At 47.6% G+C, this 26,720-nt stretch overlaps 1 protein-coding gene across 16 annotated transcripts in view; it reads left to right on the top strand.

The window, feature by feature from the left end:
- MSI2 (musashi RNA binding protein 2) overlaps window positions 1-26,720 on the top strand; it is a 185,744-nt gene that overhangs the window by 63,214 nt on the left and 95,810 nt on the right. For 14 of the 16 annotated variants that reach the window (XM_090122352.1, XM_031591450.2, XM_031591449.2 and 11 more), the window contains one exon: window positions 2,530-2,622. The exons of 1 other annotated variant lie outside the window; for it this stretch is intronic. In XM_090122352.1, the coding sequence (XP_089978478.1) occupies window positions 2,530-2,622 (93 nt within the window). Of the gene's footprint in view, window positions 1-2,529; window positions 2,623-14,561; window positions 19,261-26,720 lie in introns of those variants that run through there. One more of the 16 variants, XM_090122350.1, reaches the window with a different exon arrangement.

Here is a 26,720-nt window from a genome sequence, read left to right as displayed (position 1 = left end):
GAAGTTCTTTGAATTCCAAAAATTCTTTCATAAATCCCCTTTGCCCATTTTTGTAGTTGTGATTGAAAGAGAGAGTAGTTGGGGGAGGGAACAAAGAAGCCTAAGAACAGAATTGATGTGCGGGCACGGACGGGTGCTGAGCTGGAGGCACAACCTCTGCAGAGCGCTGCGTCCCTTCGTGTCGCCGGGGCTGGGTTGAGGCTCGCGGGGCTCTGGTGCGCTGCTGTGGGACGGGATCTTCGTTTCCAGAGGCAATCTTCAGCCTCTTCTTCTGGGAAGGTTCGCGAGATACGCCACAAACCTCATTATGATCTCATTACGACCTTAGCCTAGCAAAAAACGACATCAGACCGAAAGAGCTGTCTTGCTGAAGCACGGCGTTTTTTCCTGCTTCTGCACCAGCTGAAGTGTTTGCAGAACACAAAGGCAGATGTATTTCTGAAGAGCCAAGAGAGAGATTGTAACCTTGAGTGACTCTTCGCAGTTGTAGTCACATGTTGTGTTTTGATTAACTGCAACACCAACACGGTGCACAAACAAAGCAATTCTGCAGATACTCACAATTAGCGGACTTCATAACCACCATTAGATCTCCCTCTCCCCTGTCGATTCCCGCTACAGCACAGACACCGCCAGCATGCAAAGACTCCAGAGATGTAAAATCTACGTTTTGTGCAGTCCTTCCGATAGCCATCGGCAGCTCTGCTTTGCTGCACGTTGCTGAGGTGCGGGGCTGGCAGTGGGTGCTGCTGGCTGGCCCGGCCCTCAGCACTGCCCAGAGGGGTTGTGATGGATCGGCTCCGATGGCTTCCTGTCTCTGCCTGCTGGCACTGCACTGCGAGGGCCCTCAGTGGCTGCCAGTGAGTGCAGACGGATGGCACAGCGGGTTGTTCCTGGTGTATCATAGAACATCCCAAGTGAAAAGGGGCCAGTAAGGGTCAGCAAGCCCAACTCCTGCACTCACCTGTGTGCATAAGTGTTTCTGTAGAATTGTAGGATGTTTTGGTTAAAGATATGCAGGTGTATTTTCACAGCCAAATGAAACGTTCTGATTTTAGAAAGTCTTTGGTTTTGAATAGAAACTCCTTGCTTGGCTCAGCTCTACGTGCCTGGTGCCCCCAGCCTGGCCTGGCCTTCCCCCCGCCGAGCAGCGCCTGCCGCCCCAGGGCTGAGTTCTTTGCTGGGCAGTGAGCGCCGAGTGCTGCAGCCTGCAGGAGAGCAGGGAGTGTGAGGGCAGGTTCGTTTTGGCCTTCACTCCTGTACCCAGAAGCTGATTTCTGAAACCATTTCCCATCTCACAGCACACAGTCAGTATTAAAACGTTGTGAGTTTGCTTGTCATTACCTGTATTTTCTTTGACTGAAGCTATTGAAACAAAATAGTCTCTCTCTTTTTTTTTTTTTTAAACCTCCAATTTTCTTTCTAAAAGAAGTATTTCTCTCTTTCTTTCTTGGTCAAATATAAAAATGAAGATAATTTCAAATATTGCTTTAGAATAATTGCTTTCCTCCCTCTTTTGTGTAACAACAGCAGCTTGGCCTGATCTCCATCAGATGCCAGCAGGCAGAGGGCTCCTGGCACCCTGCAAAATTCTTTAGTTACTAGTTGGCTTTAGCCAATTCTTTATTTGTAAATGACAGTTTTATACAGAAAAATATATGCTTGGGCTTCAATTTCAGAGTCCTAGATTGCATTCGGGAAAAAATAATTGAATTTTTACACTGTTTTTTCCTTTTCTTTTTAACTTAAAAAAAAAAAAAAAATGCAGCTCTGTAAAGCACGGGTAGGGAGTGATGGAGGGAAATGCCTACTGTGATTGATTTGAATGGCAGCAGGGATGGGAGTGAGGGCTCCGTGCTGCTGTGAGGTGCCCCACTGGTGGTGGACTGGCCCTGCAGTGACACCCACTGCCCTACTGCTGCTGCTCCTAAGGGCTCGGGTCCTTGGGCTGAGTCCTGTCCATCTCAAAGGGTTTGGGTAATGGCTCACCTAAAAGTGCTCCACAGAGAGTCCAGCGTCATTCCTTTGCTTCGTATGGCCCAGCCTGGGCAGTGGGGTCTTACCTCCTGAAGAATTTTGAAGTAATTGCGCGAGTTCCTTTCAAAGCCACCCATGGAAACTTAATAACAGGGCAGTTCAGTTGGATGGAATTGCCTTATGTCTGCTAAAGAGTGTGCTTTGTCTTTAGGAAAAAAGGGGGGAAAATGCCATGCCTTTCTGAGATGGTAGCTATGAGGAATCCTTTTTCCCTTATATTTGCATTGAGAAGCACAATAAAAATCATTTATTAAAAAAAAATATCCGGGGGCTAGAGTTGTTATTGAGTGCCTTTACTCATCCATTTCTCAAATAAAAACAAAACAAGACAAAGAAAAAAGAAGTATCTAATCAAATAGAATCTGAATTGCTTTTGTAGAGAAATATTCTCATTAACTGGGCTAGGGATGGCATCTGAAGAATATATTTTTTTCCACATATTGTTTGAAATAATCTGGTTAAACCATATGCTTGTCTTGTAATTTCTTGCAGATGGTCACAAGAACAAAGAAAATATTTGTAGGTGGATTATCGGCTAATACAGTAGTGGAAGACGTAAAGCAATACTTTGAACAGTTTGGCAAGGTAAGTTCCTGCCTGAGTGAGCACTGCATTCTTTGAATTCTTCTTTTTTTTCCCTTTCTTTTTAAAGTGTTCTGAAAAAACAGAAGTGCAGTGAGGCCTGTGCTCAAAGGAGAGCCAGATTTTCTGCTTTGCAGTATAATTTTTTGAAGCCTATTTAAGTTTGTTTTGTGGTTCCTATTGTTTGTTGCGTTTGAATGTGTACAGCATCATCCAGCATTGTCAACACTGCTTAGGGTTAAAAAGATCAAAACAGTAACAAAAAAATTCACTGGGAGTTGAATTTGAGTTTGTTCAGGAGGAACGTAACCCTTACCTGAATGATTTCATCCTTGAGGTCCCTTCCAACCTGAGTAATTCAGTGATTCTATGATTATGGAGTTGTCTGCTCAGTAACATAAACCTCCTGTGAGCCCTGATTCCGACAGCTAAAGGAGGTATAGAGGTGTCTGAGAGAGCTTGTGAAGTTGTGAAATGCCTTTAGGAACCATGTGAATAGCAAGTGGGGTATGGAAGTCACCAGATTACTCTATTTCTTACTAAAAAAATCTTCAGCAAGATCCTTGTGAAGTACACATAGAATCCTGAAGTCATTAAAAACAAAGGAGAGTTAATGTATGGAGGCAGTGCTGTCTGAAGGAAGCCTGAACCTTGCCGGAATCTTTGTTCTGCATGAAACAGCTCACACCCTATGCTGGGCTCCAGCCCCCATGTGGCGCAGCACTGCTGGCTGTGAGTGAGCTGCTGTGCGGGGCAGGGTGGGCAGGCCCTGAACTCAGTGCTCCCAATGGGCGCTGAACCTTCGGTGCTCTGTGCAGCTCGGTTTCTGCCTTTTGGATTGCATCAACTGATGATTTAGATGCTCGATTGCCTGAGGACACAGTGGGATATCCCAAAGCAAAGCAGCTCCCATTCCTTGTAGTTAGTTTATGTTTCTTTTATCTGGCTCTGAAATGCCTTGGCCAGGCAGTATTTTGTTGAGAGCTGAGGAGGGGAGTTTATAAACTGTTCCTGTGCTGGATTGATAGTTGTTTTTCAAGCCATTCATTTTATTTTCAATAATAATCTTCGATTCCGGCAGGATGTTTACAGCCTGCTGAGCCTTTTATTAAAGGATTACATGAGCTTTTGGATGTTTCTTCTGTAGTTACTTCTAATTGCGGAACTCCTCTAACCTGTATTTTTGAAGTTAATAATAGTTTCAATAAAAGTGCTTTGCATATTGGCTGGATGCTCTCTCAATCTAGTCTTTTTAATTTCACCATCTGGTAGTTTCATGTTTGCAGTTTTACAGTCCTTGGTAACGCAGACAAGCAGGTCGCATTTTTTCAGTAGTGACTTGTGGTTCGGGATGCTTCAGTTCCTGCTCTTGTGCTCTGCCTTTCTTGAATTTAAAGAAGGGTTTTCAAAAAGCAACACTTCTGGAGAATCAGATACTTTTCAGGTACTGTCAGTTGAAGGCTGAAAAATGAAGGAGCTGGAAATAATCGTGTAAGTTGTGACCAGGGCTGAAACCCTTTCCTTTGGCAGTAAAGCTGGGGTTCATCCTGCTGAGGCTGGCAGTCCTTGGGACTGGGTGGCTGTGGGACTCAGGGCCAGCCCAGGTGCTGCCCAGTAGCGTTTTCCAGGTGCATCCCTGTCTGGTGCTGCTCGGTGCTACGTTGTGACCAGGAGGAGAGTTTGAAGACAGTGGCATTTTGGAGGCGCTCGAGTGCTCTTGACTGCACTTTGTTGTTTGTCAGCTGGCAGTTTGGTTTGGGGGTGTCTGATGTGATTCTTGCCAGGCTCCAGTTGTAAGAAGGAGCAGAGGTAGTTACTGACCCCAGGAATCGTGGACTTGTGGTCCAGCTGATTCAGGTGGCTCAGTGCACTGCGGTGGGTGAGTTGCTCAGCTACAGTGAGGGCTGTCCCTGTGGGACCTGTAGGAGCTGCTTCCTTTTTTTCCATGCTCATCCCCTTCCCAGGCCTTAACTTCACTTGCTGCTTTTGGTTGCAGGCTGGTGGTGGCAGGGACCGATGACGTGTCTGTGTCCAGCTCAGCACACCCTTCTCCCGTCAAGCCATTGCAGTAGAAACAGTGCGTTAGGACTGGTGGCAAGGTTTGCGTTTGCTTAGCACTTTCTTAAAATAAAAGGCAGTTGCGTTACATAATTAGAGAAAAGCAGAGCCGCCCATGTTTGATAAGAACATCTCAGGTGACTTCCTCTTTGAGATGCTGAGCTTTCTTATTGGTGTGAATAAAATTGCTTAACGGCTGCTGTGCTTCTTGGAATCCTGTCTGTACTTGCTGCAGAGAAGAGCATTGCAACCAGGGGCGGTTGTTTTGGTAGCTGGAGGTTGCTCTCAGTGCAGTCCGTGGCTACAGCCATGCAGCTCTGGGCCGAGCTGACGCGCTAATTTAACAGGAGTTGGCACGAAGGGCCCTGAAGTGTTGAATTTGAAACAGTTTCTTTCTGAAAAGTAAATGTCAGAACCTTTCTCTCCAGTAGAAAGAAAACTGCATTTAATAAACCTTCTTTCCTGACTTCACCAGGTGGAAATGCCTGCCAGCTAGCACACCAACAAATGTGGTAATGATAACTCTTGAGACTTTTATTGTGAAGCTTCTGATATGATAGTTATTTCTTTCAGTACAGCTGAAGATCTGTGGGAATCCCAGCCATCATTCGGAGGAAGATAGGGAAAAGTGACCTGCATACAATCAAAAACCGTAACAGAGCAGTGTAATTAAGGCCTCGTGGCTGGCTGGTGCTGCGGGCACACGGCCTGCTGCAGGAGGGGCCCGGCTGCCCTCTGCATGCCCACTCTGCAACCCGGGCTCAGCACCTCTTGGGTGCTCAGTGCTTCCAGAAGCAGTTTGGGAGCAGAGCAGAGCCTTGCTGCACCTCGCCTGGGGCTGTGGTGGCGGAGGGGCCTTCCTCTGTCTGCACTTCTGTCAGGGCGAGCGCATCCTGCACATCTCCAGCTGCAAGCGAGGGCAGTGAGGGACCTCTGCGGGTCCGGCTGTCCTGGGTAACACTCCCTTCGTTGAGCCCCTGTGAAAGTAATGCGGTCCTTATTTTGTGACTTGCAATTACACTTCACATGGCGAACTGTGTAATTAGTTTGGAAGACTTATGCCTAGTCATTGGTTTATCCTAATCGGCTTTGGCTTTTCCCAACAACAAAGTGAGCTTATTTTCCTAAGCTGAAACAACTCTGCTCCCTTTGTTCCTGTCTTTTATTGTCTCATTCCTTTCATTCTGTTTTACTGCCAAAGTTTTGTTTCATTAGGCCTACAAGTCATTTCCAATCCAGTGGGCTGCTACAATAAGGCCTTTATAGCTGGCTGCCCTGGTTCCCATGTCCCTCCTGGTCGGCCGCCAGCGCCTGCGGTCTGGCACTGCCTTAACCCCATCGCTGCCCGGGCTGAGCCAGCCCCACTGCACAGCCTGGGCCCACCTGGGCTGGGAGTGCAGTGCGGTGCCAGGGGGGCTCTGATGGGACCGGGCACTTCTGGACCCAGTTGTTGGAACAGTTCTGTTCAGTGGTGCTCTTCTTGCAGGGCTACAGCCAGTCCTGGGGGGAGCAGTCTTTTGAATGAAACTGGGTATTTCCAGCCGATGTTTCCAGCTTGCTGGGAACAGTTTTGTTAAAGGTGTTTTGGCTGTCCTCAACTGTTTAGATCAGTCCCGATATGACTGTTCTGGAAGAAAAGACATATTGTGAGGTAGAGAAAACACTAAGTTTATACTTCAAAAAAAAAAGTGTTTTTTTAAAGGTGAAGTCTGAAATATTTTTGTGGACTGCTTTGCATACAGTTATTTTAAACTACTGGCAGAGCAGTGCTGGTGCTGGTGGCTCCAGCTGTTGTGCTTGCTTTCACCATCTCAAAGCAGGAGCGTTTGCTCTGTTTTGTCTTTCACAGCAATCCTGAAATGACTTTTGGGAATGGGCGCTGTAGCATTTGGTTTTTATTTTAAAGTTCCACATGAAATCAGAACAAAGATGCATGCATTAGTTTTGCTTTCTGTTGGGGCTTGCCACCAGGTCCCTCAGACAAATTGCAGACATGCTTCAGCTTTGCCCAGAATATGTTGTTTCCTCAAGAACGGCTTTTAAGATTTGGAAAATTTGAAAGAAGAGAGGATTTCTGAATTACCTCTCTGGACGTGAAGGGTTTCGTACAGTTGCTTGTTATTTCCTGTGAGACACAGAACAGACCAGTGGAATAATAATTTCTGGTTTCTGATGTTGGTTTGGGTTTTTTTCTCCCGCAAAACTGTTGTGTTTTTGAAAGATTACATTCTTCTGATCTCTCCGTTCTGTAGCCATGGCTTCCTGTCTCATTACAGTTAACAAATACAAGGAGACTGCTCCTAAACCTCCCTGCCGCCACCAGGGCTGGGGTGCGAGGCGGGCAGAGCTGCGCGCAGCGGTGCTGCAAGGAGCAAAGCGTCAGGATGAGAATTTGCTCCTTTCCTTGTATGCCGTCATGTGTTGTAACAAGGACAGCAGTGCAAATAATGACCAGTTTAACCTTTAAAAAAGTAATCTGCTTTCAGGAACAGACAAAAAAATCCCTCTACTTTCTGCATGAAACTGCAGTGGAAGAGGAGAGGGAAGGAGGTGTGATCCACACGGAGGATTTTAGCCTAATCGGGTGGTTTACATAATGTGCTTCCTACATGCTTCTCTCTCTGACAGCTGTGAAAATATAAATCAAGAAAGCATGAAAGAAAACTCCTCCTTGCTTGGCAGGACTGTCTGGGTGTGAATGAGTTAATGCGCCATTGGAGTATTAAGCACTTCACTGGTTTACTTTTCCCTGAGACCTTGAGTGTGGCCTCTGAAGATGTTATTGCAATGGAGTTGTTAGCATGAGAAAAGGTGGTTTGCTCCTGGGTTTGTGTCCTGGGGATTGGGGTCTGCGTGGAGCTGGGGCTGAGGCCGGAGCCAGGAGGTTCAGGGAGTTCTGCTGGCATGAAAGTGAAAGCAGAGTTAATTTTGGCTTGGCATACAGTCTGAATTGCGTTGTTAAATCTCTTGGGCATTGATGTGTGGAGTTAATGGGATACATGGATGGTCATTCTCAAAATATTTGCTTTGCAGAAAAATCATTTCTTGATATGACAAGCTGTTAGCTTTCCACGTGTTTCAGTACTGTATTTCCAGATTCAGTTTTGGGAAGTGGTGGCATTTTATGAAATTGAGGGACAGATTTGGACTCACTTATGTTCTTGTCTGTAATAGCCCAAGTTTCTGAAATATTTTATAAATATAAAATAGAGGATGTTGGCTTTTTTCTTTTTTTTTCTTTTTTCCTAGACTACTGCTTATGTCACCATTCCCTTCAGAGAGATCCTGAGCTCTTGGCCTGTTGTTAAATTGCATTTAGGCCCTTACATTCTTCTTCCTGAGTTACCTAGGAGTGCTTTGGGAGAAGCTGCTTAATTTGATTCATTGCAGCTCCTTACATTGAGCCCCAGATGAGCACGTTGTGATGAGCTGGGCGCTGTGCTGCAGGGCTGCCCTGCCCTTCCCACGGGCGGTGAGTCCCGATATTTCTGGAGTTCCTGCTTTGAATGTTGTGTCTGTGATACTCTAAAGGATAATGAATATTCCTTTAAATTTTTGCTTTGGCATGTGACAAAGGGATCTGGGATGTAGTGGTCCCTCGTGGCCTGGAGCACTTTTATTATTTCTGCTCACTCCCACGCATGCTCTTTCTTTTTTTTTTTTAATAAACCAAGGAACTCGATCGTTGCTTTAAAAAAAAAAAGTGTTTTCATTCTCTCAGTGAGAGGTTGTACACAGGAAGTCAGTTTTTAGGTGGTCTGTAACAAGACACATGCTTTGTGGAAGTGGTTTTGTTATAAATTAGAGGTTGGTTCCTACCTGGATTTTATGAAAAGAGGAAATGTTAAGGCAGGATTTGCGGGCAAGGCGGCTGTATCAGAGCACAGCAGAAGTTTAAAGCATGATTTTATTTCCTTTCTTGCTCTGCTTAAATGAGACGGCACGGCAGCTTTTGTGCTGTAACCCGTGTGAGATGAGGTAATTGTGGTGGAGAGCCGGGGCCCCGAACATCTGTCTTCTGTTTCCCACTGTGCCACCCACTTGCTGTCTGACTTTGGGCAAGCTGTTTTATCTTGCCTTACATTTCCTTGCCTTTCTTACTTAGTGAGCTCTGTAGGGCATGGGAAATGTAAATATGCCAACAGTCCTGTCACTCGCAGCCTTCAGCCGTGTGGACTCAGCGCAGGCTGAGCTCGCTGTGCTGGCAGCGATGCGAGCGGACTGGGGCTGAGCTCCATGGCAGCAGTTCTGGGCTGGGTCAGGGTCCGTCCTGTGCCGGCCAGCTGCTGAGAGTGAGTGCTGCAGCTCTGCAGAGCACGGCTCAAACACCCGGCTGGGAGCTGCTGGGCAGCACCTGCGTCCTTGGTTTAAAATGTGGCTTTTAGAGAAAACTCTATCTTTTTTTTTGTTTCCTTTTTGTGAAGTCATGGCTGGTTCTGCGTTCATCTTGGGAGCAGTTCTGATCCTGAGCTTGCAGGGCATGGCACACCACTGCTGACCCTGAGGCACACCAGGAGCCCAGATTGAATCAGCAGTTGGCCGGGGGCTGCATCTGAATGAAAGAAGTTAGAAGAAAACATTCATGTTAACTTTTCCAGCATGCACGTGAATGCTTGCTTGCAGCATGTAGCAATTTTGCAACAGGGCCAAAACCATTAAAATTACCTTTATCTTTTCTGAGACCCCATGAAATCTGATTTTTCATTCTCTCCATCTCTGTTCTATAAAAACATGATGTAATGTACCTAATGTTAGCTAATCATGTTTGCTAACATCTTCAGATTATCCCTGCAGTGCCCTTGGATTCATCCCAACGTGGGTGGGTGGGCTTGAAAATTCAGGACTGCCCTGATGGAAATGTTTGTGTTGCATTCTGATAGCAGCTTTGAGTCTGGATGCTTTTAAAAGTATCTGCGAGGAACTTCATACAGATTGCTCCAAGTGTGGAAAGAGCACATGTTGCTGTAACAGTGCCTTTTCCACCTGGAAATGGACGGCATGGCTCGTTCAGCAGCTGGCTGCAGGATTGGGGCACAGCAGCCCTCTGCCCCCAGCACTGCGGCCCTGCTGCGGAGCGTCAAGGAAATGCCAGATTTGATCTGTGTACCGATTTTAAGAAACCAATGTTTTTCTAATGGAAGAATAGCTTGTTGGTGTTTAAGTGTGGTGAGCCTTCTAGTTCTTGTTTGTGTTCTTGTTCTTCATATGTATTTCTGTGCTATTCCATCAGGGCAGTAAGAACCAACAGGATGATTTTTTGGTCTGTCCTGGAGGTGAAGTAACAGAGCTTTGTTCACATACTCAGTACTGAGCTACAACCCATTTAATTAAACTCATGCTAATTTTACAGAGGTAGAAGATTAAATTCATTTGACATCCATCATACACGTGTATACCTCTGTTAAGGGAATTTAGTTTTTGTTTTTGCAGAGAAAAACGTGCCTGGGCGTATTTGAGTGGCAGTGGAGTAGAAGCCAGGGGCAGCAGGCTGGTCAGTGTGAGTTGCATTGGTAACCCTGCGGCGTGGGGCTCTGTGCTGCCCGGACAGGCTGCGTATTTATACTGTGTGATGCAGTCTATGTATTTATAAATACATCTTCGGAAATGGGGACAAGGGCAAAGTAGCTCAAATGAAGAGCCAATTAAGATAATCTAAGCAGAATGAGGATTAGCTGCCTCTTAATCTGAAGAATACCTAAATGCATTTGGCCAGTTTAGATCAAGCAAACATTTGTCTCTGACAGGGACGTTCGTAAGAGGTTTTGGGTGCATAGCAGTAACAGTGGTGGTGTCTGTTTATTGTCCAGGGTAAAATGTTTTTGAAGCAGTGATCCAGGCCCTGCTGGGTGCTGCTGGCAGTGTGAGGCGTGGGCTGGGCTGCAGTGTCCTCACTGCACAGGTTTGGGGAGGTGAGGGAGTGAAGGCACACCGTAATGAAATGATAGCTCATATGAAACAAGACCACATTTTGCAGTTTTTCTTTCACAGAAGTTTGGAAATTAACAAGTTTGTTGGAAAAAAAGCTGCCGTGCATTTAGTGTTTAAATGGATTTTTGTCCCCATCCCAACCTTTGCTGTCAGTCCTGACCCTGCGGAAGGGATCTGAAGCGAGGCGGTGACACATCCCCGTGCCACCAGCGGTCCTGGCAGTGAGATTGCAGAGATCTGAGCAGGTGTAGGATCCCACTACGAGCATTATTTGTTTTAACACTGGCATTTACGAGCTGTGGCCCTCTGATGGATTGTTCTGCCTGCAGTGCTGACCCGCAGCGTGTGCTCGTGGCGCCGGTGGGGACTCTTTGGCCGAAGGTTCCTGTGCTGCTCCAGGACTCTGAGGAGTGGTTTAGTGCGTTCGGATGGGTTCCCTGTTAATTGTCAGGAGGGGGAGGATGGGAGTGGATTTCACCAGGGGCAATGGAAGAGATCCAATGAATTTCCACTCTGTTTCCCTGCTTGGCAAACCAGCACTTACTGTCACTTTGCATAAATAGGTTTATTTCAGAGGGTCAGCCGTCACCACTCCCCCTCTTCCCCTCCTGGCCCACCCTCCCCTGAAGGATAGGAGGCCGACGAGCATTTAATTTCCCCAACAGCAGGTGCTTGTCATCCATCTGAAGATAGCTGCCAACATCTGGTGCAATTGCCTCAGCAAACGCAGTAACAAGGCGGCCTGCAGTTCAAACGCAGGGAGAGCATTGCCTCTTTAATGATAACAAGCTGTTGGCTTCCCCTCTGAGATGAATTCATCTCACAGATGTTTGTCTAGTTTTGGCAATCTTATCACTATAGCTTTGGTGATTATGCTCAACTGGAGACTATTACTATAAAAGAAGTTTGAACTTGTTCCATTTTTGCATTATTTTTTTATCTATTTATTTCTTTGCTTTCTGGATGTAATTTGTACCAACAGCCGTACCGTTGGTCCCATTACCCACGTGCCCTTACTTTCTTGTTGGAACTGCTGAACAGTAGCTCGCTATTTGACATTCACCACTGGTGAGTGTCTTTCAGCCACGCTGACATTTTTAACATTCCCCATCAACTGCTTTGTGGTTTGAACCCTCTATTTAACACCACATTTTCTGGGATTACTTGGCACGCATTCTGTCTGCTCTCTCTAATAACTGCAATATACTTACTATTCCTACAAAGCGTGAATCGCCGGGAATATTCTGGGTACTTGCTTTTGGACGGGAGGGCTCTGGTGACCTTGGCAGGGGTTTGTAATGAGAACATGCAATCATCTTCATTTTTACATCTTAAACACTTCCAGTCGCAGTGTGCTCGTACCAAATGTGAGGACCTGCAGGCGAAGGCTTTGGTGCTCGCTTGCTACTGTTTGCTTTTCCAGCATGCCTTTCTTCTGTTGTTTTGTTTTTAAGGAGACATTTTTCTCCTGAGCATGTGGAATTTAATTCTGGTAAATAGGATTTATTTTTGGAAACGTGCTTATGAATAGGTGACTCATGCCTGAATGAAGATTTGTCAGTGTTGGTGGGGACACCACATATATAATTTCTTAGTCTATAAATAGATGTCCGTCCAAGTATTGGTGACACGGTGATGCTGCGCGCTGACTCTTAGCTGCTGAGGAGAGTGTCCAGTGTCAGCCTCTCCTGCTGGAGCAGTAATTTCTGCTGATGCTTAAGGAATAGACATCAGTAGCTTCATAAAATACTCTTAAGTACTCTACTCTAATTAGCACAGTGGAAATTGGGGTTTAGACAGATTCTCTAGGCACAATCACAGGGTTGGTTTGTTGCTTCTTTCCATTACATGGGTGGAGCAGCTGATCTGGGGAGTTTGGATGCTTGTCAAAAGCTGCTGGGTATCACCCGTAGGTTCCTGAAATTTAGGAACTCGTGTTTGCTCGTGTAATGCATGCACTCAGCTCTCATGGTGGGAGATTTTTAAGCTAAGTCATCAGCATTACAGTCATTGTGATTTTCAAATACTGGAGATAGGAGTTCCTTCTTCCTATCCTCACTGGTCCTAGGCTGATTCCATGTTGCTGATGTTTGCTCAACACCATTTACCCACCAACACGGCACATATGGTTTATTATTACAGCTTTTTTCTGCTCCTGCTGTAGTTACAGTATTATTAAAAATCCATTAAATTTTAATGTACATCATAAAGTATGTGCTCCTGTGAATGTGAGCACGGATAATTATTTCTGATGAATAAACCAAAAGGACAAGTATGTAAGAAGTTCATCCTGCAGCTTTCAATTTTCATTATATACATCTCCTGCAGGGGCAATCGTTGTGATGTTGCAGCTGGTTGTTTCTGTGGCCTGGCTCTCCCTCGAGATGGATGATGACAATGCAAACTTGAACTAGCAGAAGTGCCAGCGTTTTTGTGGGCCTATTTGTAGATAAATGGTCTACCAGGGGAAGTAACCCTGTGGACGGTGGAGGACTTGAAGAGCACCGCAACACTGAGCAACTTTAGAGTTTCTGTTCACATATTGGCTTTGCAGAATCTTGGAAAGTAACCCAATTATTTCTCATTAAAATAACCTAGAAGTGTAGCAACAAGCAAGGTATCAGTGCTAACACACCGCCAGGAAAATAGGGAAGCTCTTCTTGGTTTCCAGAGCTCGAAGTAGGCAAGGGAATCATTAAAAATAATGCATTACAGTGTCTATAAAGTTTCATGCAGAATGGAGTAGTCCACAGGGGCCTCACCTAGTTTTGCATATATGATACATACATAGTGGTTACAGCTTCTCATTAAGCTTCCCATAATACTGAGTGTACATCTCTTTAACACCTCCTTCAGGCTTCACGCTATTTGCAAGAATTTCCTAATAAGCAGGAATTTAAATATTTATCATGCTTGCCTTCTGTCCCCACCAGGCTGAAGCCCTTGTCGCCCTCACCTCTCTCTTTAGCTTTCTGTTCTAGAAGGCTCTGGAGAGAACCCAGTGGCCAGAAGGACTTTTCTAGGACTTTTCTGTGAGAGAATTCTGCTGTTCCAAATAAGAAAGCAGGACTGTCCCAAGAAGTCATAGGGATCCCACAGAATCCCATGTACCATTGTTTCTTTGCATGTGAGTGTTATGTTAAAACTGCTCAGGTCTTGATGGATCCTGTGGGATCACTTGGTTGTTTTTTGGCCTGGAAGACACCTTTCAGCGCCTTGTACTGCTGGCAGTGTGAGGTGCAGATAAGTTCATACCAGGAAAAGATGATGTTTTGAGCTGGCATGGGCTGTGATGAGTCTGGAAGGAAAGAGGAGGAAGGAGCTATGGTTGTGCTGGGACCAAGGTTTGGCAGGTCTGCTTTGCAGACATGCAGACTGATTTGCTGTGTTACTTTAATCTCATTCGGATCCTCACCCACAATCTGGGACTAATGGTGTGACTTCCCTGGTGCTGCTGTGGCTGCAAGCATCTCCAAGAGGGAGAGAGTGTGTCTGTGTGCAGCACCTTGCCCTGACCTTGGTCAAAGTCACTGTGCTGCTGTGATACCAAATAATGACAGATAAATGCACCTCTGTACAGTTTAGTCTAGCAGGCGTTGTTCTCTCATCCCAGCCCTCCCTGGGAAGAATTGTGTTTACTTTTCCTGAAATGGATGAGGCCCTGTTGCATGGTCCTGTTTTAAAAATAAACCTTTAAAAAGGAAAATAAAAGAGACAGAACAGAAATCAGACCTTGTCTGATAAAACAGCACAGATACTGATCTTGAGTTCAAGGCAGTGTGAACCAGAGGTTTGTTTAAGCACAACACAAATTCTGCCATTTGTGGATGGTGTGAAGCCCTCCTCCTGTCCATCCTGTACTTGCTGAAAACAAACAAAAAAGAATGGCACTACCATTCTAGAACTAGTAATATTGATTTTTTTTTCTTTTGTCACAGTCTTCAATTAGATTTACGCTCCAAAGTTCACAAAGTCGGGTGCTTTGGAAGAACTGTATTTCACTTGACCTTCTGACTGTATTTTGACTTGAAGGAAGTAAAAATACCTTGTGAAGATGGGGTTGCTTTACTTCTGAGCCAGCATCAGACTCTTCATGTAGGAGAAGGAGAAAGATAGGGATGGAGAGGAGGACCTCTCCTGCCGTATGAAGGGCTGTGTAAGGAGTCACTGTTGTGCTGCCCCATGCTGTGCTGCTGTCCTACACACAGCCTGTGCAGCTCAGCTCATCACGCTTTCCTTGCCTCTGTTTACTTAGTGTTCTTTTGAAATTTCTTACTCCTGTTTGGAGCTCTGAGAACCCTTCTGTCAAAATGGAAGTGAGCTATCAATAGTCAGCAACGCGGGAGTGAGCTGCTCTGGCTGTTGGTGAAATCTGGATTCATTTGCTTGATGGGCTCCATAGGCTGTGATGACTCCAGAGGAGCCCATCGTGTCGAAAGAGAAGAGCTGCAGAGATTAAATACCCGGCGATGGTAAAAGCCAGTGAGTCGACACAAAGCCCGCTCCGCCTTCACGCTCTGGCGCCCTGGAATGTGACCTTGCTTTGATGCTGCGGGCTCACAGCAGCGTGCAGGGCGGGCGCTGCCGGAGCTGCTGCCTCGCACCCCGCTGCTGCTGTGACCTTGCAGAACTGGCCCGGCCCGGGGGCCTGCAGGAGGAAGGGGGCTGCGGATCCCCCAGCGAGTGGTTTGCTGTACTTTTTCTGCAGGATTCTGGTGGAATCTGATTACTGTAGTCCAGCTCGACCATCCGAGTGTTATCTGAAGGGTAGGTGTCCTTTCTGGTGCTGCCAAGTGATGTTTCAAAGCACACCCTGTAGCATCCCTCAGTTCCTTTTGGTAAAGTGGGGAAGCTGACGGTGCCTTGCTGGAGCAGGCTGAGTCCTGATAACCTCAGCATTTCATTGCTGAAAATGGAGATTGAGACAGGCTCATGAGAGGCTGTGACGTGATGGATGAGCCGGGCTGTGCCTGGCAGTGCTCAGATCACTCTGGGTTTCTTCGTGCTGCAGCTGCTGCCTCTTGTGAGGCATGAGGCTTCATGGCTCGTATCAGTGGGACGGTGGGTCTGGGTGCTGCCATCAGCAGGGTCTGCCATGCAGTGCCATAACCTTCCTGAGGTGGTGAATGTTGGCTGCTCCCTGCTCTCAAAGCAGCTATGTGGGACAAATGGGAGCATCTTTAATGACGCTGCTTCCATCTTGTTTGTTGGTAATTAGGAAAAGAGTTCCTAGTGAAAAGTACCCTTTTTGCTTTGTTGACTCAGGGGCTGCACTTCTTGTCCCTTCTTTTCTGTTTAAGTGGATAGATTTGTGTACTATTCCCTGACCTAAAAATTTGCTCTATAAAACACACAGAAGGTGTGAAAGTCTGAGAGAACGTATCTTTTGGGACCAGAGGCTTGCTTTTGACCTCTATTTACATGGTGTAAATCAAACTGGAGAGGAGCTGTGAAAATAGGACAGACTCACACTTGTATCAGGGGCTGTTTGGCCTTATCACAGTAATAATGCTGTGTAAAATGATTATACGCGGCAGGATTTTGTCGTGGCCATTGGTGATAAGGAGGGCGCTCCAAAAAGGGAAGAATTAGAGGTAATTGATGATTTCAGTCTGGTTGCTTGTGGATGTTAACTGGCAAAACTCCTTGAGATGAGGGGGACTGTGCTCATTTGCATCCAGCATGTGTGACCAGATGTGATCCAGATGTTGGCAGTGCTAGAGCTTCGTGTTGAATGGGGCACGGGTGGAAAACTGCTCCTGTCCAAGGGAAGGGCTGCCCACTCTCCTTGAGTCTCCTTCTCTTTTTTGTGGCCTCTGAGCAGGAGCTCACAGCGCTGCATGGTTGTGCAGCAGCCCTGCGGTGCGTCCTGGGTCGTGTGCTCGTCTGCTGGCAGCCCGGGAAGAAATCTGTTCGTTTGCTTATAGTGCTATTGAAATATTAATGCAGAACAAATTGTCCAGGTTAAACTGAACATCAGACCGAGGAGAGAGAAATGGTGTGTGATGGTATCAGTGGTTTGTAAAGGAAAATGCTTGCCTGCCCTGTGATTGAAGCTATTGACAATGTGCTGGGTGGGCAGAAGGATCCTCAGCAGCCAGAGCAGGGCAGTGGCTGAGGTCTTGGTCTGTAACCCTCCCCGGGTTGCTAGGAACTCAGGTGGAATGGGAGAAGGAGCTTATCTGTCTTGCATCATCTGTGACTGATTGGGAGGATATATGGAAAACATTCACTGCTCTTGGGACTTCTTCAAACAGACTGTTTAAAGTCGTAATTTTACCCAGATGGTAAATATAGGAGACATCCTCAGCAGCCTGCTAGTAATAATAATACTAATATGGCCCTTTATGCTTTCAAGCTGCTGTCCAAGTAGCTGCTGATCTGTCTTGTCTTCTACAGCAATGTGGAGTTAAACTTGAAGGATATTGGCCTGAATTTGTAGCAGTTTATCAGTCATGTCTGTGGGTGAGCTCCTCTGTGCTGTTAGTACTGTGGAAGTAAACTGATTTCTCCTGTGCATCTTGACATTGATTCCAGTCTCTCATCATGGTAGTGAAAAAAATGATCTTTAAGCCGAATGGGGAAGAGGGATGTCCTTCTGTCTATTGCACTACAAAAAGATGAGCAGAGTCTTACGGACAAATGATGCTTCTTTTTGCAGCCTATAGTGTATAAATGAGCATAGTGTGAAAAAGAGCTTGCTTTTTTCTGTGTCATGACCTTGCTGACTTGAGCTGTGTGCAGGCTCAGTGTCTGTGCTCTGTGTGCTCCGGTGTGACTGCGGCGTTCGGGGTTTCCCATTGGTTTGGGTGACTCCCCTTGTCCTGCCAGCTGGGTTTCTGGAAGTGTGGGATGTCATGGCTTTGTATGCAGGCTCTGTCAGCCATACTTTGCTCTGTGTTTCTGCAGTAGTGGGATGGGGCAGGCAGGAGAGGAGATGCCAATGTTTGGTGAGGGGTGTGGGGGGGTTTGCTGTCAGGTCTGAGCTGCGCAGGGAGGATTGCAGGAGAGCAGTGGTGAGGAGCTGCCATGCCTTGCCCTGACAGCCTGTCCCTCTGCAGCATGGCTCGCTGTGTCTCCTTTGTGTAATCTCTCCAAGGATTTTATTTATTTTTTGCCTTTAAGGATGTTTCCAAAGAGCTTTAGGTGCAGGCAGAGGGAATAGGTTTGCACACCTGCCTGCAATTAAGTAGTTTGCTTTATGTTCCTTAATCTTTTATAACAGTTGCAAGGATGGTACACGTGACGCGAAGTCGTCATTGAGCCGAACTCGTGGTGCTCAGGGATGAGGGCTCTGCACCCAGCTGCTGCCCGCCTGCTCTGCATCTCGGGTGGGTGTGAGCCCAGGGAGCAGAGCGAGCAGCCCTGGGGACAGCGGTGGTTGTTGGGAGGGGTGGAGGGGAGGCGAGGGCATCCTTAGCAGAAGGGACCGTGGGGGAGTGAGCTGAGTTCTTAGAAAGAGGACCCGGCAGAGAATGTGCAGATGATGTGAAAAAGTAATTAAAAGGAAAACTCTAATGGTACATTAGGGGGAGATGCAACTGGAACTTGAATAAGCAAATGCAAAGAGGGAATTAAGTTCCCAGCTTTCCTCTAAGGAATTGAGGAGGAAAATATGTCAACAACTTCTGCTGATGCAAATCAGTGCTGAATCCACTGCTGAGGAGCTGCACCTCGCGAGGCCGCCTCGCTGTGTGCTTGCTGGTCTGGAGCCTGGAGGAGCACGGGGAGAGGAAGTGGCGTTCTGCAGAGGTGATACGAAGGACATTCGATTCTGAAGCAAAACATACGGGCTTGGAATGAAGTGAAACCATTGGTAGTTGTGGTTTGCCTGGGGCAAACTGGTAGTTTGTTATTAGTAATATTAATTTCAGTGTATAATGCTTCAAATTATCTCAATAACTTAATGTATGTGATTTTTTTAAAAAGCAATTTACCAACTCTGATCTTGGGGAAAAACAAAACAAGAGGAAAAAAAAACTTCAAGTAATATCAGCACTTCTGTTTTACTCTGGAGAGTAATCTACAGCAGAGACGTTTATTTTTAGATGTGAAGAATTTGCATGTGTGTTTCCAGATGTATTCTTAGACTTTGTACTGCTTAAAATTCAGCTACCGCAGTAAGCAGATCCAAATTTTCCTCTCTGTAACATTTTGTCTCTGCCACCGTGGATATCTTTTTTCTTTTTTTTGTCTTTTTTTTTCCCAGCAGAGTCGGGGGGATGCTGGCGATGAGGGCAGGCCGTAAGTCTCTGAGCTTCCTCTGAACTTTCCTCGCTGTGCGAGGAATGGCCCATTTAGATGAGGCCCTTTGATGCGGTGCGGAGGTCAGGTGAGGTCAGGGCTGTGGCCGTGCCAGAAATCCCACAGATGCAGGAAGCGAAGAACTTCTGGAGGATGCGGCTGAACAGGCAGTTATTTCAGTGTGTTCTTTCTCTGTGCGCACATTTGTTCTCGCTGCATTCCAGAAGCAGAAAGGTCCGGATCCTGTGCAGCGCAGAGAACAGCCGTAACTCCTCCGTGTTTCAGGGATGGGTTGTGTTCCCGTGGGCAGCAGTCAGAGCGAGGGAGGCACGCAGGGGCCACGCGGAGAGCAGCAGAGCTGGATTCCCTCTTGCTTTGATGTGCTCTATGAAGCGCCCAGCACTTGTGCAGGTGGATACTTTGCCCCCCTATCTTCTCCTCTGCAGCCCTTTGGGTCTGTCCCTGTCTTTTACAGCTTGCTGTCTGAAGAAGGGTGCTCTGTAGATGTGTTAAATTCCGCAGCCTTTGTTAATTTTCCTAATTGCTGCGTGGAAGAAAGAGGAGGGAAAGTGCTCCTCGGCTTGGATGTCCCAAAGTAAAATCCCAGCTGAACAGCTTATAATAGATGGTCAGCTGGTCGTTAGGGCTGGAGCCAGCTGGGAAAGCATGGCATCTGTCCCCCAGGAATGCTGCCTGGTCATCAGACTGGATAAATTAGGACTGGTTCTGGGAGAGCCTGGGGTTGGGGAGCTGCCCTAAAAGCCAGCACCCAGCCCTCTGACACCAGTCTGGAGTCAGTGGTCGTGGATGTTGCAGGTCTGAGACGTGGGTGTGGAGATGCTCTGGGGGTGCTGCTGCCCACACCTGTCTGGCAGTGCTGCCCTGACAGCTCCTAACGGTACATCTCATAATGAATCCAGCTTAAAGGGGGAAGGGAAAAGATAATGCCTGTGATATTCCCACAGCAGCCATGTCTGCATTTTACCTTCTGTGCCTTTCTTCCACTGCCTCCTCCCTCCCTCCGAGGCCAGGAGCTGGATCCAATGGCAGCGCTGCTTTTTCTCAGATGCAGCACAAAACAGATTTTTCTAGTGGCTGAATTTAATCACTTAGATGCAGAACACTGATAGACTGAATCAATTTAATTCCTATTGCTCGTGACTGGGAGGGGAGAAGCGGGAGGAGGAAGGTCATAACAATTTAGCAAGCAACAGCTTGGCTTAAAAATGTAACCAATAGGTCAGGCTTTGAGGGAGATCTAAACCTGCCCAGGCCTGTAAGTATGGCAGCTCCAGGAAGTGGAGTGAGGTGTGCTCTGCAGGATGGGGAAGGTCATTTATTGGTGTGAACCCGAAGTTGGGAAGTTTTTAACTGGAAAGGTCCCGTTTGTCACCAGGCCGTAAGCACCTCGAGTGGCCTGTGGTGCCTCTGCATTTCAGGGTCTTTCATGCTTACCTCAGAGCATCTCCGCCAAGGCAGCAAGTGCTAAGCTGCAGAGCTCTTGGATGGCTCCGAATCTCTTTGGAGGCTTCAGTTACCTGCTGTGCTGTGGTCTCACTCACAGAATGGGAGGATTTCATTGGAAATGAAGAAGTCCATGAGTGTCCTTTTAAAACAGATGCTGGTTTCCCTAGCATCTGTTAGAATGACAGCATGCCTGTTCCATGCGAACTCTGAAGTTAAGGGCTTGGTGGCAGCACCTTGCTGAGCCTTTCTGGGGGCCCTTACTCTGGGCATGGATGGTACAGGTGTCTGTGCGGCCCCACGCATGGGACATGGCCCTTTCTGTGCTCATTTCTGATTGCAGGGGATGAAACTGCTCCCAGGATTCTCTCAGGTAAATGTTGACATTAGACTCATTCTTCACCAGCATGCAGTTCTCCCAAGAGAAACCTTAGGCGCACCCTGCTGAGGGCCAGTTCCCCAGTGGTGTTACAGATTGCACCAACAAGTCTTGCACGGGGTTTTCATGTTGAGTGACACTTCAGATGCTGCCCTACCCTTCCCTACAGGGCACAGTATGGCAGAGCAGAGCCCTTCCCTCCAGCTGCTTGCAGTCGCCTGGCTGACAGCAGCAGCATTCCTCCTTACGTGGGGCACACGTTAGGAGCAAAGTGATAACAGCAGACTTGGCCAGCTAACAGCAAACTTGGTAGCCTGCCACAGCCATCGGCCCATATGTACCATGGTAAATAAAAGCTGCGGTTGAATTTCTTTCAAGCTTTATATAACATTTGTTACAGCATGTAAGGAAAAGGGGAATCCCTCTGAGCAGTTCTACCACAAAGATGAGCCGGAGCCTCCTGTTGTGTGAGGTGGGTGTGCAGCAGGGCTGCCACTCGCGTGGAGGAGGGACGCAGCAGCGAGCAGAGGCCGTGTCAGGCAGCATTGTGCATCTGCGTGCCTGGCAGTGGGGCTGGGAGCTGTGTGGGGGCTGTGTGAGCAGAAGGGGAAGAAGTTTGGCTGTGCTAAGTGATGGTCAGCTTAAAAATAGATCCATCTATTTATAGCTCTGGCAGGAGGCTGCTGCCTGCCGGTCAGCGGTACCGTCTGTCAGATGATGCCCTTCACATCCATGAGCGCGGGGTGGAGGCGGTGCTGTGTGTTGCCTGTGCTGTCTGCGCTGTGGGACAGCAGGGCCCCACAGCTCTGCCCCAGCCCCCTCCTTGTTCCTCAAGGTGCCCACTGCCAGGCCTGTGTGGTACAGAGCCCTGCAGGGTTCTCGGTGCCTCGGGCTGTGTGCAGGGCCATCCTCAGGGCTCTGAGGCTGTGGCCCCACTCCCCCAGGCGGTTCGGTGCCTCTCGCATTGTGAGCAGTGAGGTGCCCAGCCAGGGAGTGGGCAGCCTCCTGCTCTGTTGTTGCTGCCAAGAGGGAGGTGTAATGTAAACACTTATTTAATTGCTGCATGTTGATTGCTGATGAGGCTTCCACTTTACAGACAGGCAGCATCGGAGGGCGGCGCTGGTTCAGTCGCAATGAATGTGCCTTGGGAAGGAAGGAGAGCAGGAAGGAGAGCTGTGTGCAGAGCACACAGCCGCACAGATTGCCTTGCCGTGGTGATTTTGACAGGGCAGAGCTGCATCTCGGAGCTCCAGGTGTCTCCCTGTGCCAGGAGGCGTTCTGCCTGGTGGCAGCCCAGGACTGATTTAGCAGAGGGTTGTTAGAGTTAGTTAGGGTACTGTGGTTAGGCTGCGGTTGGACTTGATGATCCTTGAGGTCCCTTCCAACCCGAGTAATTCTATGATTCTGTGACTGGAGGGAGAAGCTGGGTTACTGTGTGCCGTTGTCTCCACCCGGCGCTGCTGGGCGCGCGGCTCGCTTGCTGCTGTGTGTGCTTCTAAACGGGTGCTTCTGTTGTCCTTGGCATTTCTTGTGCTGACTTTGTTTCTTGGAACGTTAGTGGAAAGCAGAGAAAATCTTGGCCTCGTTGGGCACCGTGAGGGTTGAAGATAGCAGCTCTGTGAGGAGAGGCACTGCGGGTGCCTTGTGCTGGCATGAGCAGTGGGAAGCCCACGGCTTGGGATTGGAGCGAGGCTTTGCTTTGGCTTCCCAGTGCTGTGTTGAATTGCAGATTTTGCCATTTGTCCCTCTCCTTGCTGCAGGCTCCTGCTGCTGCCTGTCCCTGTGGCGCTTGGGTCCCTGGGGTGTGAGGCTGGCAGTGCTCTGTGCCATGGGGATGGCACCGTGCAGCTGCTGGCAGCCCCGCGGCACTGGCTGCTTGGCTTCCATGGCAGCCATTCTGGGGTCTGGTAGCTGGGAAAGCTGCTGGCCCAGTGAGTGGCAGAGAAGAGCTTGGTGGGATGGCCAGTGGCCTGGCACAGCTTCTCTGCTTTGGAGAGCAAAGAAAATCCATCAGTGAGCCACGGCCCAGCTGTCAGTGCCAGTGCCTGGTGCAGGGATCGCTGGCCACTGGGCTGCTGACCTGCAGCAGCTGGGAGCCAGCTCACAGCTTTGTAGCGTGCATGTAGAGCAGGGTGGGTGGTTGGTGGGTTGCACGTAGTCTGTTCTTGACTGTGAGGGGCTTTTACCCAGTGTGTGTTTGCACATTCCCATCCCAAATGAGAGGGTACTTGGGAAAGCTTGTTCTTGTGAACTTCTCTACTTCTAAGAGGAGAGTTGTAAGAATATCTGCTGCTAGTTGAAACTTAATCTTGCTAAATCTTAATTACATGGGGTCTCAGGGCAGGGTTGTGTTTTCTTATGTGTGCTTTTCAAAAAAAAAAAAAAAAAAAAGAAAAGAAAAAGCAAGAAAAAGAAAAAAAACATGTATGTCGGTAAGTGGGGTCTGTTTTCCTTGAGATTCTGAGACGCTGAGCAGCATTCTCATAAGGGCATGCTCATAAGGGCAGTTGTGAGTTCCTTTTGTTGTGGGGTCTGTTGATTTTTTTTGTTTGGTTTTTTTGTTTTGTTATAATGGCAGAGTGGTTTTCTATTAACGTTTCAACGGTTTAGCTTTGGGCTTGCCAGTTCAAGGTTGAAGGTTGGGGTTGCTGTTTCACTCACTGCTGTACACTTTAAGGTAGAATTTCTGCCACAGTTTTCAATCTCTTGGGCTTTTGCCATTTTTTTTGTCACAACGTTGTGTGCTATTCAACCACTTCTTTATTTAATCAGTTATTCTTTTAAGTGGACTGACTCGTATGAAGATTATCACGTGTAAGAGGTATCTATAGTTAGAAAGGGGTTTGGTGTTATTAGTATTTTAGTGAAGAAAATCATGTACTGTTTGGAGAATGGAGGCAGCACGTATTAACACTCAACAGGCGGCATCCGCTGTCCTGACAGCACCGGCTCTTGCTAACTTCCATGAGCGCTTGGGCAGCTCCAGCACTTCCTCTGCAAGTGTGGTCCTCTGCCTGCTTGCGTCTCTTTTTGTCTCTCCTCCAGCAGTCTTGTCTCTGCTTTATTGAAACGCCGTGGAGCTGACCTGGAGGTCTGCGTGTTAGGGAAGATTTACCCCATGAAATTAAACAGCAGGCATAGTGCAGTGCTGAGTGCATCTGGAGTCCTGCTCCTCTTCAGTGGAAGGCTTCCAAAACTCTCACTCTTTGCTCTTGCTGAATTTTTGAAATAGAATAAAACATGAGAGCTTTGGTTTGGAGTTCTCTGTTATGGAAACAGTAAACAAATTCAAAATGACTTTTCACTTTTCCTAGAAAGCGGGAGCTACTTATATGGCAAACATTAATTGGCAATTGTCTATTGATTTGGCTTTAAAAGCCTGGGGAGAGATTTGGCTTTTTTCAGCCGTGTCTCTCTTGAGATGTATAGAGAATATTTTTCCAATGAAGATGATCTTTGAAACTGGCAGGAGTGGGTTTTTCTGTATTCGTTGCAGGCAGACTGTATTGTGGCTTTCATTTGTAGATCATAGAGTTTGCATCTCTGTGGTCCCCTCATGTGCTACTGGCTTCTGTGCAAAGAGGATGTAAAATATTACCCTTCTGTTTTGCAAAGGCATCGTTTGGGTTTTTCTGCTTTGAAACAGTGAAGTGAATCTGAAGCTGGGCTCTGTTCCTTCCTGTGGATTCCTGCCCTCCTGGCCCTCATTGCAGCACTGTGGCTCCATTCCCATGCCAATAGCCAGAGCTGCCTGGGTGCTGGCACCCAGCCCTGTGCCTGCAGCAGCACTGCCACTGCCAGGCTGGCCCCGGGGCTGGGTTAGTACAAAAGATTTCTTCCTGTCTGAAGACTTAGGATGGGGAATTCCTGTTTGCGTTAATTATCAGAGATAGGATCTGAACTGGTAGATGTTGAAAGGATCTCTGGATGTTTCCAAGGATTGAGGCTCAACTAGCCTCTCTAGGCAGCTGGTATTTGATAGCTTTCAGGGCTTGGTGTCCATCACTTCTGGACCCGCCTCTGGCACCACCAAGAACAGCTTGGTCTGCTCTTCATTCCTCGCCATCTCTTATTTCTACACAACAGTGAGCTTTCTCTCCCTGCAGTGGGGCAGTCCCTCCCTGCCTTTCCTCAGAGGAGGGATGCCTCAATCCGTCGTGGTTCTCTTGGCCCCGTGCTGCTCTCCAGGAGCTCCATCTAGTACTGCAGATCCTGTACTGGTCCCAGGCTCCAGGTGCCGATCCCCGGAGCTGAGCTGAGGGCCCTGTGTGCTGTCGGCTCTCCTTGCCACAAGGGAGCACCGCTGGGTCATGGCCACTTGGTGGCCACCAGGACCGCAGAGCTGCTTGGCCCCAGCTGGTGCCTGGCCAAGAGGTGCTGCAGAGATCTTCCCACCAACGTGTTGTGCTCTGGTCTGATGGGTTCTTGGCCTCTCCAACCCCAGCTGCTCCACCACCTCTGGAAGCTGCTGGGCCGGGGAGCTCCTGTGCAGAGCTGCCCCTCACAGGTCCCCTTGGCGGCACCCACCAGTGGTGGCGGTCTGGCTGTCACAGACAGACGTGCCATTGGGTGGCACAGTGGTTTCAGGAGGCTGTGATGAGGCAAGGTGGTTTCACACCTCCTAGGCTTCTTCGGAAACGAGTGCTGGGCCAGCTCACTTGAAAAGACAAGGTCACCACCGGTTCTTTGCTCTGGAGTCCTGAGCTGCACGCGGGTGCAGAAGTACGAAAACCGTGCAAAGCCATTGTGATATTTCATATGTAGGTTGGTAATTTATCAGGAACAATTACTCTGCAGATCACTTGTGTGCTGAAATGAGCAGAAGATGGTGTGCGCTGCAGCTTGGCTGCCTGCCTGCAGCATGCATATTGTTAGGATTTCTTCCTCCTCCATCTCCTCCCTCTCCCCATTGAAATGACATGACACCAGGGGACCATTGATTTCTGCTCTCCACGTTAATGAAAAATTCCTTGTTGGCTCCTAGTTTTCTAAATCCTTTGAGACAGCTGCGACAGTTTAGATACTTCAGAAGCAAACATGCCAGCCAGGGTGATGTATGATTTGTGAACTTTCAGGGGACAAAAGGGTAGGCTTCTGCTGGTTGTAAAACCAAGAGAGCTCTTACCCTTGTAATTATTACATTTTCTGTAGCTAGTTTGCTGAGTGTATTTTGGTAACTCAGTACACGGTTTCCATTTCATATGGCATACAAGATTTATCATGTTTCTTAATGCTTAATAATTTTATTTCGGAGTTTAGATCCAGCCAAATAAGAGCCATAAGTCTTAATAATGCTACATAGGGCCTTCTCATACATTTGATAGTGCTCGAAACACAGTCCTCATTTTCTTCTCTGCTGTGTATCTCTTTGCCAAGTGAAAGCCATTAATTTAGAGAGAAGGGAAGTATTATTTTAGATCACCTTGTAATGCTTTGCTGCCACATTTTATGTTCCTGGACAGCATGGTAGTGGAGCGCTCCTCATTTATGAAGTGCAGGGTACAGATGGCAACTCATTAAAACTTTAGTGATAATCACCCTTCCTATGGAATTACCACTTAAATCTAGTTAGTGGAGGAGCAGGAGTGCCACATAAACATGCTTCTTCTGGGTGATTTAAAAGCATATGGGATTGAGTGTTTTATGTGTGCCCCCTTGTCAGGAGTCCTCGGAGCAGACTGGCAGAATTGTTGAGCAGTTAGAGCTTAATGGAGGTGCAGGAGCTTCTGCTTGTGATCCCTTTGACAGTTAAGCTGTCGTCTCCAAGTGTATTTTTTTCTTTAAAAAAAAAAAATCTTTTAAATACAGCTTTTCTGCAGAATAAATGGAGGCAAGTAGTAGCCTGTGAGACAGCCTGCAAGGAGCTGTTTGGTCATTTCAAGGTTGGGAAGCATTCTTCGGGGAGTAATGCATCATTGTTAGATGGCCTCAAAGAAAAAAGGTGCTTGCTTGTTGTCCTCACTGGTGCAGATGTTGTAAGAGGAATGGTCCCAGGGGCTCCCCGAGAGCTCAGAAGGTAGGAAAAATA

The sequence above is a fragment of the Phasianus colchicus genome, chromosome 21 (genome assembly GCF_987193195.1).
Source record: "Phasianus colchicus chromosome 21, bPhaCol1.hap1.1, whole genome shotgun sequence".
NCBI classification, from domain to species: Eukaryota; Metazoa; Chordata; class Aves; order Galliformes; family Phasianidae; genus Phasianus; species Phasianus colchicus.
This window is presented reverse-complemented; position numbering and strand designations above follow the sequence as displayed.